This window comes from Xenopus tropicalis, chromosome 7, assembly GCF_000004195.4.
Source record: "Xenopus tropicalis strain Nigerian chromosome 7, UCB_Xtro_10.0, whole genome shotgun sequence".
NCBI lineage: Eukaryota > Metazoa > Chordata > Amphibia > Anura > Pipidae > Xenopus > Xenopus tropicalis.
Window position 1 is genome coordinate 57,662,216 of NC_030683.2, and position 15,939 is coordinate 57,678,154.

Below are 15,939 nucleotides of genomic sequence, written 5' to 3' on the forward strand. Positions count from 1 at the left end.
GGGAAAAAATTCCTTCCTGACTCCAAGATGGCAATCGGACCAGTCCCTGGATCAACTTGTACTAAGAGCTATCTCCCATAACCGTGTATTCCCTCACTTGCTAAGAATCCATCCAGCCCCTTCTTAAAGCTATATAATGTATCAGCCAGTACAACTTCACAGCTCTCACTGTAAAAAATCCTTTCCGAATATTTAAATGGAACCTCCCTTCTTCTAAACGGAGTGGGTGCCCTCGTGTCCGTTGGAAGGACCTACTGGTAAATAAAACATTAGAGAGGTTATTAAATGATCCCCTTATATATTTATACATAGTTATCATGTCACCTCTTAAGCGCCTCTTCTCCAGTGTAAACAGACCCAACTTGGCCAGTCTTTCTTCATAACTGAGACTTTCCATACCCTTTACCAGCTTAGTTGCCCTTCTCTGGACCCTCTCTAACTCAATAATGTCCCGTTTGAGCACTGGAGACCAGAACTGGACAGCATATTCTAAATGGGGCCTTACCAGTGCTCTGTAAAGGGAAAGAATAACCCCCTCCTCCCGTGAATCTATACCCCTTTTAATACAGCTCAAAACCTTGTTTGCCCTTGCAGCTGCTGCCTGGCATTGCTTGCTACAGCCAAGTTTATTATCTACAAGGACTCCAAGGTCCTTCTCCATTAGGGATTTGCCTAGTGCAGTCCCATTAAGGGTATACGGGGCTTGCATATTTTTACATCCCAGGTGCATGACCTTACATTTATCCACATTAAATCTCATCTGCCACTTAGCTGCCCAGATTGCCAGTTGGTCAAGATCCTGCTGCAGGGATGTCACATCCTGGATAGAATTGACTGGTCTGCAGAGTTTTGTGTCATCTGCAAACACTGATACATTACTCATAATACCCTCCCCTAAGTCATTTATGAACAAATTAAACAAAAGTGGACCCAGTACAGAACCCTGAGGGACCCCACTGAGAACCTTACTCCAAGTAGAGAATGTGCCATTAACAACCACCCTCTGTACCCGATCCTGTAGCCAGTTTTCTATCCATGTGCAAACGACTTCACTAAGACCAATAGACCTTAGCTTAGAAAGCAGTCGTTTGTGGGGAGCAGTATCAAATGCTTTGGCAAAATCCAAATAGATTATATCTACTGAATCCCCACTGTCCAGCTTCTTACTTACCTCATCATAAAAAGCAATTAAATTGGTCTGACATGACCTGTCCTTCATAAAGCCATGCTGATTACTGCTCATAATGCCATTCTCCACTACATAATTTTGAATGTGATCCCTTAACAAGCCTTCAAATAACTTGCCCACCACGGATGTCAAACTTACAGGCCTATAATTGCCAGGCTGAGATCTTACTCCCTTTTTAAATATGGGAGTGACATTCGCCTTCTTCCAATCCGTAGGTACCATACCTGATGAGAGCGAGTCTGAGAATATCAGAAACAAGGGCCACTGCAATTCTGCCCCTAGCTCTCTCAGTACCCGAGGGTGTATTCCATCTGGCCCCGGTGCCTTGTTTACATTTATCGTGTGTAACCCTTTAAGCACCATATCCTGTGCCAACCACTGTGTAGTTGGAGCTGAGGCAACAGTGCAGCTATTGGGTGGGACTTGGCCCACTGGCTCCTCTACTGTATACACAGAAGAAAAGAACTGGTTAAGCATATCTGCCTTTTCTGTATCCGCTGTAACCATATTGTTATTATAACTCAATGGGGCCACACCCTCAACCTGCATCTTTTTACTATTAATATACTTAAAAAACTTTTTGGGGTTAGTCTTGGCCTCGGCCGCGATGCGCTCCTCATTTTCTATCTTTGCCTTCCGGATTGCTGTTTTACAACACTTGTTATAGTGTTTATACTCATTAAACGCAGCTACTGTCCCCTCTGACTTATATTTCTTAAAAGCTTTCCTTTTTCTCCCTATTAACTTCTTTACCTCAGAGTTAAGCCACATAGGGTGATTCTTAACACTTCTACTTTTTCTTATTAATGGAATGAATTGAGAACAGTAATGATTTAATATCATTTTAAATGACAACCATTTCTGCTCTGTATTTTTATCAGAAAACATAATGCCCCAATCTATGCCCTGAAGCGCAGCCCTTAAGGAGCTAAAATTTGCCTTCCTAAAATTCAGTGTCTTTGTTGCCCCCGTGTAAATTTGTTTCCTGCACCAAACATCAAATGAAATAACATTATACTTTAATAACTTTAAGAAGGGGCTGGATGGATTCTTAGCAAGTGAGGGAATACAGGGTTATGGGAGATAGCTCTTAGTACAAGTTGATCCAGGGACTGGTCCGATTTCCATCTTGGAGTCAGGAAGAAATTTTTTCCCCTCTGCGGCAAATTAGAGAGGCTTCAGATGGGGTTTTTTGCCTTCCTCTGGATCAACTAGAAGTTAGGCAGGTTATATATAGGCATTATGGTTGAACGTGATGGACGTATGTCTTTTTTCAACCCAACTTACTATGTTACTGTGATATCTATCACTTTTGGTGATAGCTCCTGTGCCCCTAAAATGGACTGGTCAATCTCCAAGCCGTTAACTGAAGTCTGCGGAGATCTTGGCAAAGACTTTTCCCCTGAGTCAACAAGGTTGGTATTTGAGGAAGGATCCAGAAATTCCTCTGTGACATTCTCATGAGAAGGGCAAACCAACAACTTTTCGGCCAGAAGGGAGCTATCAGAAGCGGGTCTGAACCTGTTCCTCCCTAATCTTCTGGAGAACTTTATAGGTCCCTTTATAGGTCCCTGGTAAGGCCTCACCTTGAGTATGCGGTGCAGTTTTGGGCTCCAGTCCTTAAGAAGGATATTAATGAGCTGGAGAGAGTGCAGAGACGTGCAACTAAACTGGGGATGGAAGATTTAAACTATGAGGAGAGACTGTCGAGGTTGAGGTTGTTTTCTCTGGAAAAGAGGCGCTTGCGAGGGGACATGATTACTCTGTACAAGTACATTAGAGGGGATTATAGGAAGATGGGGGATGTTCTTTTTTCCCATAAAAACAATCAACGCACCAGAGGTCACCCCTTTAGATTAGAGGAACGGAGCTTCCATTTGAAGCAGCGTAGGTGGTTTTTCACGGTGAGGGCAGTGAGGTTGTGGAATGCCCTTCCTAGTGATATGGTAATGGCAGATTCTGTTAATGCCTTTAAGAGGGGCCTGGATGAGTTCTTGAACAATCAGAATATCCAAGGCTATTGTGATACTAATATCTACAGTTAGTACTAGTGGTTGTATTTATAGTTTATGTATGTGAGTGTATAGATTGGTAGGTGTGGGTTAGGTGTGCTGGGTTTACTTGGATGGGTTGAACTTGATGGACACTGGTCTTTTTTCAACCCTATGTAACTATGTAACTATGTAACTTTCGGAATGGGAGAAAAGATGTAAACAAGGGGGAAATTCCACCTGAGAGACATTGCATCCAAGAAATCCGGCCTGTCCAGCCTATTGAGAGAACAGAAGTGCCTGAGTTTGCGATTCTTCTTGGTTGCCATTAAATCTATGGAAGGGATGCCCCAGCTTTTGATTATCTCTGAAAAAATCTGTTGACGCAGAGTCCACTCCCCTGGGAGTACTTTGTTCCTGCTCAATAGATCTGCTAAAATGTTATCCTTCCCTCTTATATGGACTGCCATTATCCATGGAACGTCTCTCTGCCCGTGATAAGATTCGGTGAGCTTCCTGACCAACAGCGGCAACCCTGCTTGTTCAGGTAAGCCACTGTTGTGGAGTTGTCTGTCAAGATCTTCAGAGGTTTGCCCTGCAGTTGACATTGAAAAGTTCAGATGGCTTTGTAAACTGCCCTCATCTCTCTGAAATTGGAGGACATGGAGCTCTCCATTGGACAACAAGTGCCCTGTGCTGTACACGTGCTGATACGAACGGCCACACAGAAGATTCTTCTCTTGTAACCACCGAAGAAGATTCCTGGACTGAGATAAATAAGGGTCTCCAGGGAAGAAATATTCCAGTCACACTTTCGAAGAATCTCTGACTGTAAGGGTCTCATATGGAACCTGGCCCATGGAACAGCCAGAAAGCTCATCAGGATTCTGACTGGAGAAAATGGGCTTAAGATAATCAGCTGGACTGCCTCCATGATTCTGACGATTCTGACCTTCATGTTTCAAAACTGCTACAATTGCCAGAGTTATCTTGGTAAAAACTCAGGGAGCGGTTGTTATTCCAAATGGAAGTACTCTGAATTGGAGATGTTGTAACTTCCCCTCTAAAAATACCGCAATTCTCAGGAACCTTCCGTGACCCCGAAAAATAGGAACATGCAGGTATGCATCTTTGAGGTCCAAAGAAGCCATATAGTCGTCTCTGTCTATCACGTTGATAGCTGACCTGATCATTTCCATTCGAAAAAAAAAATTCTGATGAACTGATTGACAAATCTGAGATCTATTATTGTTCTGAACTTCCCGTTTAGTTTTGGAACCAAAAAAACATTTGATTGTGTGCCTAAATGAAATTCCAAGGGGTGTACTGGTTTGAGTACCCTTGCCAGAATAAAGTCTGAAATGGCTTGTTCTAGAGCCAGTTTTTTTGGACCTACAGCTGGAGGAGGGGGAACAATTCTATGTGGTAACCTTTTGCAAGGAGTTGAAGAACCTATTTGTCTGAAACCACATTTCTCCACTCTGTCAGAAAAAAACTTCTGGTGTCAGAAGGATAACTTCTTTTTCTGGAAAGACTTCCCAGTTCCTCTATCCTGTTTAGTAGAGGTGTTCCTATAGGAGCGAAATGAATAGGCATCTGATTTCCTATTTCCTCTCTGAGTGGAAAAATCTTTCTTAGGTTGATCGAAAAAACGAGTTCTTTGAGCCTCTAAAGGTCTCATGAGGTAGAAGCTTTATCTTGGAACCAGATATTGACTGGAGAAGTTTGTCTAGTTCTGACCCAAACAAATGTCCTGGTTCAAAAGTTATGGCACATAGAAGCTAGGTCCACTGACCAGGTTCTCAACCAAATGGCATTTCTGCCAGCAGTGGAGAGGGCCATAGACTTAGCAGACAGCTTGATGGTTTCTAGGGAGGCATCACACAAAAAATCTACAGCTGAACTGATCTTGGATAGTGAATCCAAAAACTCCTCCCTTGGTACTTTGTTGCTGACATCCTCACAGAGCTGTTTAAGCCAGTGTCTAGTAGATCTAGCAACACCAGAGGTTGCTAGAGCAGGCTTACATAGGACAGCCGCAGTGGAATAAGATCTTCTCATTATGCTCTCTGCTTTCTCATCCATAGGATCTTTAAGACCTGGTTCATCTTCTACCGGAATTAGAGTTCTTTTTGGACAACCTTAATATAGGAACATGGACCATAGGAGGGGACTTTAACTCCTCCTCCTGGATGGGAAATAAGAGCTTATGTCTTTTGGTGATAGTAGGTGCCTTCTCTGGATTTTTCCATTCCCTTATCATTAGGTCTTTCATCACAGAGTGGACAGGAAAAACCTTCAGAGACTTATTTGATTGAGAAGTTGAAGGCTGGGGCTCAGTCCCATCTAAAGCCTTAATGGTATATCTAACTCTTTTAGCCAACCTAGGAGTGTTCTCTGGCGGGAAAAGAGTCTCCTCCTCCTCTGAGGAGGTATCACTTACAGCGTAAGGGAAAGACTATGGTTCCCTTGGAGTGAAGATTCTACCCCTGAATTGAGTGGTAACATAGGATTAACCTTCATCTGAGAATGCAGTTCCTGTACAGTCATCTTAATAAATTAATTAATCCAAAAAAAAAAAAATAGAAGAAAAAACCCACTATAATTAATTTAATATCATAAATAACTTGGCATGATGCTACCAAGTCTAACAGTGACTTCACAACAAGAAAACTCTGTAAGAAGGGTCGGACCCCCGCCGGCCGCATCCCCCGCAGGGACCCCCTGAGCCCCTGCAGGAGCCACGCCACCCGCCCAACATCCTCCCCTGAGTATGCATAAGTGAAACACGTCGAGGAGGACATCGCGACCAGGGGAAGGGGCAACAGGGATGGGGTCTGGGCCACCGGGGCCCACTGGGTTTTTTCCTAGTGTCCCGCCAGCCCAGTCCGACCCTGTTGGTAAGACTAATTTGCCAACAGGAGAGCAGGATGCAAAGTGCAAAAAACACTGCAATGCAATCTTTCAGCCTTTATGTAGAGTAAAGTCCCTTGGCTTGTAAAAAGTTAGCTAAAATTACTAGGTGGGCTTTGGGATACACACTGTGCTACTGTTGCTCTGCATTCTATTTTGCTTTATACAAACTACCTCCAACCTCCTTGGGCATTTGAGCGTACTGGAATTGCATTATACAATTTATTTGGCACTCAGAGCAGAGTAAGGGGTTACTACTGAGAAAAGACTGCTTGCAGGATCAGGCAGTCAGGAGCTGGCAGACCCATTTAAACCAGGGGGTTCATTCTGCTACCTTGACCACTTGCCTTTTCCTATTTAGACTTTTGGTGCAGTCCACATCATAAGTTATTTGGAGGAAGTCATTATGAGTCATTTATGAAAAGCAGGAGTGTGTCCTTTAGTGCTCATTACAGGGAGCATATCTACCCTGCAGTCTGTCTGTGCTCTGTACCTCACACTGGATGAAAAAATATATGTCTGTATAAGATGCAATGTTGGCTAAATGCAAGCTGCACTGAATATATGTAGCCAGCTCAGAAAAAGAGGACAGATAGAGACAGAGGACAGTATGGAGAAGAGGCACTGCTGTCTGGAAAAGATAATGATTTTTTTTAGAGTCCTAACCCCTTTCTTAAATTGTGAAAAATGCCCCTATTTGTGAATATGTCCTGTCTTCCTTATGGTAGCAGGAACGCCACACCAATGGATCCCATGGTGCAGGAGTGCTCCAATACGGAGTGCCAGTTGTTAAAGCTCCTTTAGTTATGTGCTGTTCCTATTGAAAAAAACTTCAGACCAGTACCTGCACATCAATATTGCTAAATATATGCTAAAACATTTTAGTCTCCATGGTTCTCTAAGTTTTTAAGCATGCTATCTGCTACAAATAATGTTAAATGTGTTTATAGCACACATATAGAAAGCCTTCTGTATTTAGCCAACATACCAGCATTTGATAGCATTTGCTTTAATGCATGTGTATTATGCAGCGATGCAACAGAGGTACTAGTATCCTCAGTGCAGGAATAGTTGTGACATCAAGGTGCTGTTGTGTGTAATGGAATAAGTTCCCTGGTATCACAAAATGATTGATAGGAACTGCTGTGCCACTGACCTGCAGATATGGCCCCAGCTGAGTGACAGCTGGGAGCAGCTCAAGTAAAGCCTGAAAGGGAGGGGTAGATGAAGAAGCAGGATTTATACAGACTCTAATCCTCTAGAGCTCTCTTTGTGGCTTGTCTTTTACTGGTTTTCTTTACCTGTTCAACTTTCTTTCTGGTTTCCAGAAGCTGAGAACTGTTTATTAAGAGGTAGGTGGCCCCTTTATACTTATTTCTAGAATTATAAAATACATTTGCCATTATTTCTTTTACTATAAACACATCACAATATAAACACATAGAAAATATTTTAATCTCTTCTAAACCCTCCTAGCGTTGTTCAATACTACTTACATATAAGCTTTGTTTACATAAAAACCACTATGTGAGTGAAAAAATGACGCTTCAATGTGTGTGATTGTGTGTGTGGGAGTAGAAAGAGAGGGGGCGAGAGAAAGAGAGAGAGAGAAAGAGAATCTGGATAGCATCCAATGGAAATTTAGTTCCTGACACTGTATTCTGGTATGGTTTTGAAGGGGGTAGCAATGCCTTTGAAGGAATGAAAAGGGTATGGAAACACAAGAATAGCTTATGGTGTTTTCGGGCATAACTGACATACTAGAAAAAGTGTTAGTAGTCATTCATAATGTGACAGAAGGTCATAAAGGAGAACTGAGTTGAGACTGTGGGAAAAAGTATTGCTTATATTAAAATAATTTGTCTACAGTGACCTTACCATTTGTCAGAGAATGTTTATCAACCATACCTAAAGATTTAATTTGTTAATTTACCTGGAAAGTCTTTCTCTTTGTCAAATATTGCACCATAACCATGTACAGGTATAGGATCAGCTATCTGGAAACTCGTTATTATGGAAAGCTATCTCCCATAGACTCCATTTTAAACAAATTAGCAATTATTCCTTTTTCTATTTAATAATAAAACAATACCTTGTACTTGAGCTGTGATAATATTCTTTGGGATTTACAATAATTAAAGCATAAAACTTTTTCCCTGGTAATATTGTGAAGACAAAATGGCAGGCAATGTTCCTTCTAACTTTTTTATGCTGTATGGGCAAAATTATCTTATATATGCACTTTTTAAACACTCTGAATACACAGTTGTGGGTGGATCTGTGCTGAATTATATGTTTGCTTACAATATTTTCAGTGCTCTTCATAAGCTCTGTTTGTCTGGTGGTATTATAAGTTCACATTCACACAATTTATTAAAATAAAACAATGATACAAGGAATTATTTTTGAAAAGAATATGGCATTTGGTGTGAGCACAGAGATCCTCAGCTTATTTTTTTTAATATCATCAATTCAGAGCCACTTCTAAGGTTTTAAAAGCTTTGTGCTTAATGGTATCAGTCTATAAAAATTATTTCACACAGAATCAAATTATTGATTGCTAACAAAGTTTGTTTAATTTTCAGGAGGAACACAGACATGGTGAGTGCAAACAACAGTATGTTAAACACTTTGTGTATGAGCATCCCCCTTTATGATACCTCTGTGTCTAATTCACTCTGTCCTCTCTCTCTCTCTCTCTCTCTCTCTCTCTCTTTTTCTTTAAGCTTATTAGCTGCTAGTCTTTCTGTCTAAGAAAGGACTTGTTTTTAATTCCTTTATTCCCTGTGTTCTATCATAATATTTATTCATTATTTGTCACTTCTTTAAAGTTCTCCTATTATTTTTTGGATCTGTTTTTATTTGATCACTGTTCTCTTATGTTCTTTTGGGCCCCACTTTTTTCTTCTTCTTTGTCTTTTTTGCCCCTTAGATATCCCTTGATCAGCTGATCATGGATCATTCTAACTACTCTAAGGATAGAGATATCAATGAGGTGTGGGTTCCAGGCATGGCACCTGATGGGCCTCCATGGTGTAAAAGGCCACAAGAGACAAACAAGGAGAAGTATGGAATAGAGAATAATTCAGATTTTACCAGTGCATATAGCAATCTGCAGAACATTCTTATTAATGCTAGCCTGCCAGAGACTGAGGACAGAACCAAACATCCCCGTACAGGTACCAAATCTGTTACTCTTTAACACAACAATCATAAATCAGTATGTATAAATAAAACTCTACCTACAATTCACAAAAATAACTTTTAAATCTAATCACTGTCAAGTAAATTAATATACTATAAACAACTTATCTACTCAGTGAAGGTTGCTTAAGAGATTTTTTTGACCACACAGACACTTTCTAATAAGGTTATAGTAATGTGTTTTATATTCAGTTCAAAAGCCTGTTAGCTCTGTAACCAACCTCTAGGGCAGGGATCCCCAACCTTTTATACCATAAGCCACATTCAAATGTAAAAAGTGTTGGGGAGCAATATAAGTATGGAAAAAGTTCCCCGGGGAGCTATAATTGGCTATTTGGTAGCCCCTATGTGGACTGGAAGCCTATAGAAGGCAATCAACACTTGCCTACAAGCCAGTAATTAAAAAATAAGCACCTACTTTGAGACCACTAGGAGCAACATCCAACTGGTTGGTGAGCAAAATGTTGCTCACAAACCACTGGTTGGGGACCACTGCTCTAGGGTACATTCTTGCAGGTATTTCAAAAATGAAAAATACTTATGCAATGATAGGTTGAAACATAATTGTATCAAAAGTTGTACATTTATATGTCATGTGCCTCACGCCTCCTCACAGGTTCTATATTTAAAATAAAATTCCTATTTTTTAGGAAGTTTTAGGTGTACAACATTAAATCAATAGCTTTTTGTCAATAGTCCACAAAGAGCTTTAGGTTTTGTTCAACTTTTATTTGACACATATAGTTGTTGAACTTTACACTGGCAATGTCATTAGGTTATTGCAAATACGATTAATTAAGTTAGACTGATAATATTTTTAGTCCTATCCTGGCATCTCTTCCCTCACCTCAAAACCAGCCCCTGATATATATTTTAAGAGGTACTCAACATCATCCCCTGCCCCCACAAGGGAAGAACCCACTTGTACTTTCTTTCCAGGTGCTCCTTCATGTGGATCTCTAGGAATGTAATCTTTATGCAGATCCATTATCTGTTGGCCCTATACTAACACAACAATGTTTCCAGTGTACCTGTTACTTTTGCCTCCAGTGCCTCCGCTTGTCTCTTAGTTGTTTTTCATATTGGAAAATTCAACTTTTTTTTATACCTTTGTAGATCCCCTCCTCTAAAAATTTCTAGTGGAATTTGTGCCATCTAGTGACCAGTGCCCATAATTACACATATAATGTATGATGCAATAACCCCACCTAGTGATATGTATGTATGTATATTTTTATTTATAAAGCGCTACTTATATACGAAGCGCTGTACAGTAGAATACATTAATACAGACGGGGTTAAAGATAATGGATAAATACAAAAGATAATGGATAAATACAAAGTACAACAATAAACACAATAAATACAATAAATACAAGGTGCAGTTGCAATAAGAGTCAGAAACACAAGATGAAGGAGGTCCCTGCCCTTACAATCTATATGGGATATAAACAAACATAATTGTTTGTTGCCTTTGAGCACTCCTGCTTTAACAGACCTAATTCAGCCACTTATGGTGGAGGTACGTCAGGCTATATAATTCAACTTAGTTAATTTAAGAAGAGCAGCGTCCTCTATATCGCACTTAATTATAAGTCTCAATGAATTCATGATTTAAGTAGGTGGAGAACATAATCAGTATAAAAATAGTTCATTAATTTATATACCTTAAAATTAATCAAAAGTATTTCATTAAATAGAATTCATATTATTAATCAACATTTCATAAAAAATAAAAATTTCATATACTAATAGCAGCGGGATTTAGTCAGCGGTTGTTATTTGCCCAGGTAGAATATCTTAAAGTGCATTTGATTGGGTCCCTTGTATCATTAATTCCTGATCCAGATTTCAATTGAGTAATGTCCACTGTCTGCAAAAGAATTGTTTGCACTTAGTCCATGCAGTGTCCAATGCAATTACTTATGTTTTTATGCCACGCTCAGTTTTACTTAAGGTGATTGGACTCAAGTTGTTTAGCAAACAATACTCATTAGAACTTTGATTGTATCCCATGTGCTCTCACCTATATTATGCATCCATTCCTGACACTTGCAGCATATAATTGCACTCTTCTGTGATTAAGCTCAGATATATTTAGCAAACGATACTCCTGTGCATTACAATTGAGGACGGACCTGAATTGTAATTATATTCCATATACTGTTGCTTAGTGTGGAACTGCTTTGGGGAATGTCTGCAATGGAAAAGATGATTTGGGTTCAGATGGAGGAATAAATGAGAGGACGAGCGCTGGACTTCTCTGCCTAAGAGGTGGTAAAGTATAATGGAGACTGTGATGTGCAAAGGGGCCATGTCGAGCAAAAGGCCTAAGTAAAAAAAGGCTGTGACTGTTTAGATACAACATAATTATAAGATGTTGCAAAGTGTCTGAAATGAATGAATAATATAAGTGTATATGGAATATAATCACAATTCAGGTCCCTAAAGAATTAGGTTCAGGAGCCTAAAGAAGCATACGTATATGTCTGCAAATCTGTATGCATCAGCTGCAGTTGTATTTAGTGCATTACCCCCTTGAGAATGCAATCACCTTGTAATTATGGGGAAAGAAATCAGCATCATGCATAAAAACATGGTAAGTGTGTGCATGAGTGTATGGCCAACTTTAGTTTAGTGATATGGTGAAATTAAGCCCAGATTCAAAATGTTATCTGAAACATAAAGATACTGAGGTATCTCATGAAAGCCAAAAAATCATGTGCTAGTCTTTACAGTGTTAATTTAGGTTAACAAACTGACTCCTCCTTGTTTTAAGTGATACTGACAAGAAAAAACTACTTTTTAAAATATGAATCTGCATAAAAAGTTACTACTTTTTTCACCGATAGGACTACTTTTGTAAGTAATTGTTACTTGAAATTCCTAAACCTGACTGTTTTACCAACCTGACTGTCCCTTTTCAGCCTGTCAGTTATAGCCTCTAATGCTAACGGACTACTGATGCACAAATATGGATAGAGGAACATGGGGGATCAGATAGGTAATATAAAAACGTTGGGCAAATACTTTTATGGCAAAATTATAAAAAGCATGCAAAGACATTGTTATGATAGATGTAAAAAAGGTTTAATTTCTGGTGTCAGTATCTCTTTAAACAATGTTCTTTAGCTTTGTAATAGAAAGATAGTAAGCATGGAAGCTAAATCCTGCTTTATAATAAAAATAACTAAGAAATATACATTTTCTATTAAAAGAATCGTGTACAAGTCTTCACAGTGTTAAATTAGGTTAACATACTGACTCCTCCTTTTTTAATCAATGTTCTTTAGCTTTGCTATGGAAAGATAGAAATCATGGAAGTTAAATCATCTTTTATAATAAAAATAAGTAAGAAAATTTTATTTTCTATTAAAAGAATAAGCAGAATGTATTTTCAATAAAGTTGTATTTGCTCATATTAAAAAAAGGTATATATGAGTATATACTTCAACACGGGGAGGCCCATTTATCAACATTTATTGTTTAAGTTTTTTTAAACCACAACTAAATTCATTTCCACAAAAACCACAAATGTCCAGACATTTATCAAAAGATCCAAACTGAAAAAACACAAAAGAAAAAAAGATGTGGTAAAAATGTGAAAAACCCAACTTTTAGATTTGTCGCACAAAAAACATGACTTTTTCATGATGTCAAACAAAAGCAATCATCATGGCACAGTTTTTCATTTGGATTTGTTGTGGTTTAGTCGCATAATAAATAGCGACAAAACTGCATTTTTTTTCCCATGACGTAAACAGGTTTTGGCATCAAAAAATGAAACAAAAAAAAAAAAGAGCATTAGTAAATGCCCCCCCCATAGTCTTTATAGGAGGCAGTTCTAGAGCTAAAGGTTGTGCTTGCAGGCATACTGTTAAACCAGTGATCACCAACCCCTTGAATGTTGCTCTCAGTGCCCCCAAACCAGGTAGTTAATTTTGAATTCCTGACTTGATGGCAAGTTTAGGTTGAATAAAAACAAGATTTACTACCAAATAAAGCCTCCTGTAAGCTGATAGTGTGCATAGAGGCTACCTAATAGCAAATCTTATTTGGCACCTCCATGAACTTTTATGATGCTATTGTTGCTTTAAAATCTTTTTTTTTTTTTTTTTATTAAAGAAACATTTTTTTTATTGATTTTGCATATTAAACAGGGAGGGGATACAGAAGGAAAAAAGGGGGGGGGAAAGGGGGGTTACAGTCGTAGTTGAGTTTTACATTGCTTATTTACTGTTTACACTTATTTTGCATACATGCAGAGTATTTAACCTTCATCATGGTAATCTTATCAGATGTGTTTCTAGCCATCCACCCCAAATTTTATCAAACTTGTTCGGTTGACCTCTGGCTTCATATGTGAGTTTAATTAGGGGAAGCGTTTTATTTACCAGGTCTAGAGATGTAGCGAACCTCACAAAAAAAGTTCGCGAACCCGTTCGCGAACCCGTTTGCGAACTTCTGCCAAAATGTGCGAACTTTTGCGAACTTTGCGAACCCCATAGACTTCAATGAGAAGGCGAACTTTAAAACCTAGAAAAGCCATTTCTGGCCAGAAAACTGATTTTAAAGTTGTTTAAAGGGTGCCACGACCTGGACAGTGGCATGCAGGAGGGGGATCAAGGGCAAAAATTTCTCTGAAAAATATGTTGTTGACACAGCGTTGCGTTTTGTGCTGTAAAGGGCAGAAATCACACTACATTTCTAAACTTGTGTAATAAACTGCTTTTACAAGGACTATTGGGTTACAGCAGATGAGATCAGCAGGACAGCTGTCCCCAGCAGCTACATACAGAGCAGTAGAAAGTAGATTACTAGTCAGCAAAGCTACCTAAACTGTCCCTCAAACCCCTGCACAGCTCTCTCCCTATGCTAACTCATCAAGCACACACAGGCAGAATGTAAAATGGCTGCTGGGCTTCGGTTTATATATGGAAGGGAGTGGTCCGGGGGTGGTCCAGGAGGGAGAGCTGCCTGATTGGCTGCCATGTATCTGCTGGCTCTGGGGTGAGAGGTCAAAATTTGGCTCCAGCTAAGGCGAACCCAAAATTGCGAACATCGCTAAAAGTTCGCGAACTTGCGAACACCCGATTTTCGTGCAAATTAGTTCTCCGGCGAACAGTTCGCTACATCTCTAACCAGGTCTATCCACCCAGTTTTTTTTGGCGGGAGGGGGCCATCCATTTCATAATCATCATTTTCTTTGCATAATACAGTAGTGATCGTACCATGGTTCTAGCACAGTTGGTAGGTATGAGCAAGTCAATGAGCCCTAATAAGCATATTTCAGGTTGGCATAGAGGAGGAAGGGCTAAGGTCATTGTTATATATCTGGTGACTTTGACCCAGTACCTGCTAATGATGGGACAGGTCCAAACCATGTGCCAATAGGATCCATCTACCTCTCCGCATCTTTTGCATATGGGGGATGTAATTTGACCCATGTGGACCAGCCTATTCGGGGTGTAATACGTTTTAAGAATGAATTTATGTTGTATCAACCTGTCTCTGGAGCAGATCAGGAACTGATATAGATTCTCGGTTGCTTCTTCCCATTGGTCATTCCCTAGCCCGGGGATATCCTCACGCCATCTTTTGTATGCCGTCTGAAATGGGGCTGGGGTGATGGAATTTACTTGTATGTATAGCTTGGAGATCATTTTAGGAGAGTCTTCTCTCCTAAGTAGTGAGAGAATGGGATGGTCTGTTAACATCAGTTCAGTTGCCCCAAACTGTGCTCTAAACATGTGTCGCAGCTGTAAGTATCTATACATGGGCAGGTGTGGCATGTTAATTTTGTCCCTGAGTTCCACCATGTCTATGAACTTGGAATCAGTGACTAGGTCTCCCAGATACTTGATTTGTTTGGATGCCCAGAACCATATAGCTTCCGAATGTGAGAATTCTGGTAAGTTGGAATTTTTCCATAGTGGCAGGTTCGAAGTAAGTATGGAGTGTTTTGTTTTTGTTAAGTTCAGTATTGTACACCAGGCGGCCGCTGGAGCCTTCATATGGGGTGGGAGAGGTAGATGATCTCTAGGTTTCCTATATAGGTAGTTTTTGAGGGCCTCCAATGATCCTATTACATTGGCTTGGAGTATCACGTTTTGATTCTCTAATTCTTGTGTGAGCCACCAGTTGATGTATGTTAGTTGACTTGCTAGATAGTAAAAATATAGATTCGGGAGCCCCAAGCTCCCTTTATCATATGAGGCCGTCAAGGTGGTAAATGAGACCCTTGGTGGCTTGTTGTTCCATAGGAAGGGACGTATGTGTGTGTGGATGGCATCACAGATCTGCTTGGGGATTATCGTTGGTGCATTGTGAAAGACGTATAAGTACTTAGGTAGGAATATCATCTTAATTATATTTATCCTTCCCCATAGGGTAAGGGGGAGGGTAGTCCAGTGGGTTAGGGAGGTTGTTAACTGTTGATTAATGGGGGTAATGTTCATAGGTATGTACTGCTCAGGGTCTTGATGTATTTTTATTCCCAGGTATTTAAAACTGTTAACCCATTGTAGCCTGGAATCTGCTGCTTGTTGTGGTATGAGCGTGGGTTCTAAGGGGAAGATGACCGATTTTGTCCAGTTTATTCTGAGTCCGGAAAATATAGAAAATTTGGCAAATAGTCTCAGT

General features: G+C 39.8%; 1 protein-coding gene across 3 annotated transcripts in view; it reads left to right on the top strand.

The window, feature by feature from the left end:
• carns1 (carnosine synthase 1) overlaps window positions 1-15,939 on the top strand; it is a 43,688-nt gene that overhangs the window by 10,989 nt on the left and 16,760 nt on the right. The window contains exons 2-4 of one of the 3 annotated variants that reach the window (XM_031905866.1): window positions 7,422-7,445; window positions 8,679-8,694; window positions 9,026-9,272. In XM_031905866.1, coding sequence (XP_031761726.1) covers window positions 8,692-8,694; window positions 9,026-9,272 — 250 coding nt within the window. In that variant the 5' untranslated portion in view covers window positions 7,422-7,445; window positions 8,679-8,691. Of the gene's footprint in view, window positions 1-7,321; window positions 7,446-8,678; window positions 8,695-9,025; window positions 9,273-15,939 lie in introns of those variants that run through there. The other 2 variants (XM_002941572.5, XM_004919211.4) reach the window with 2 other exon arrangements.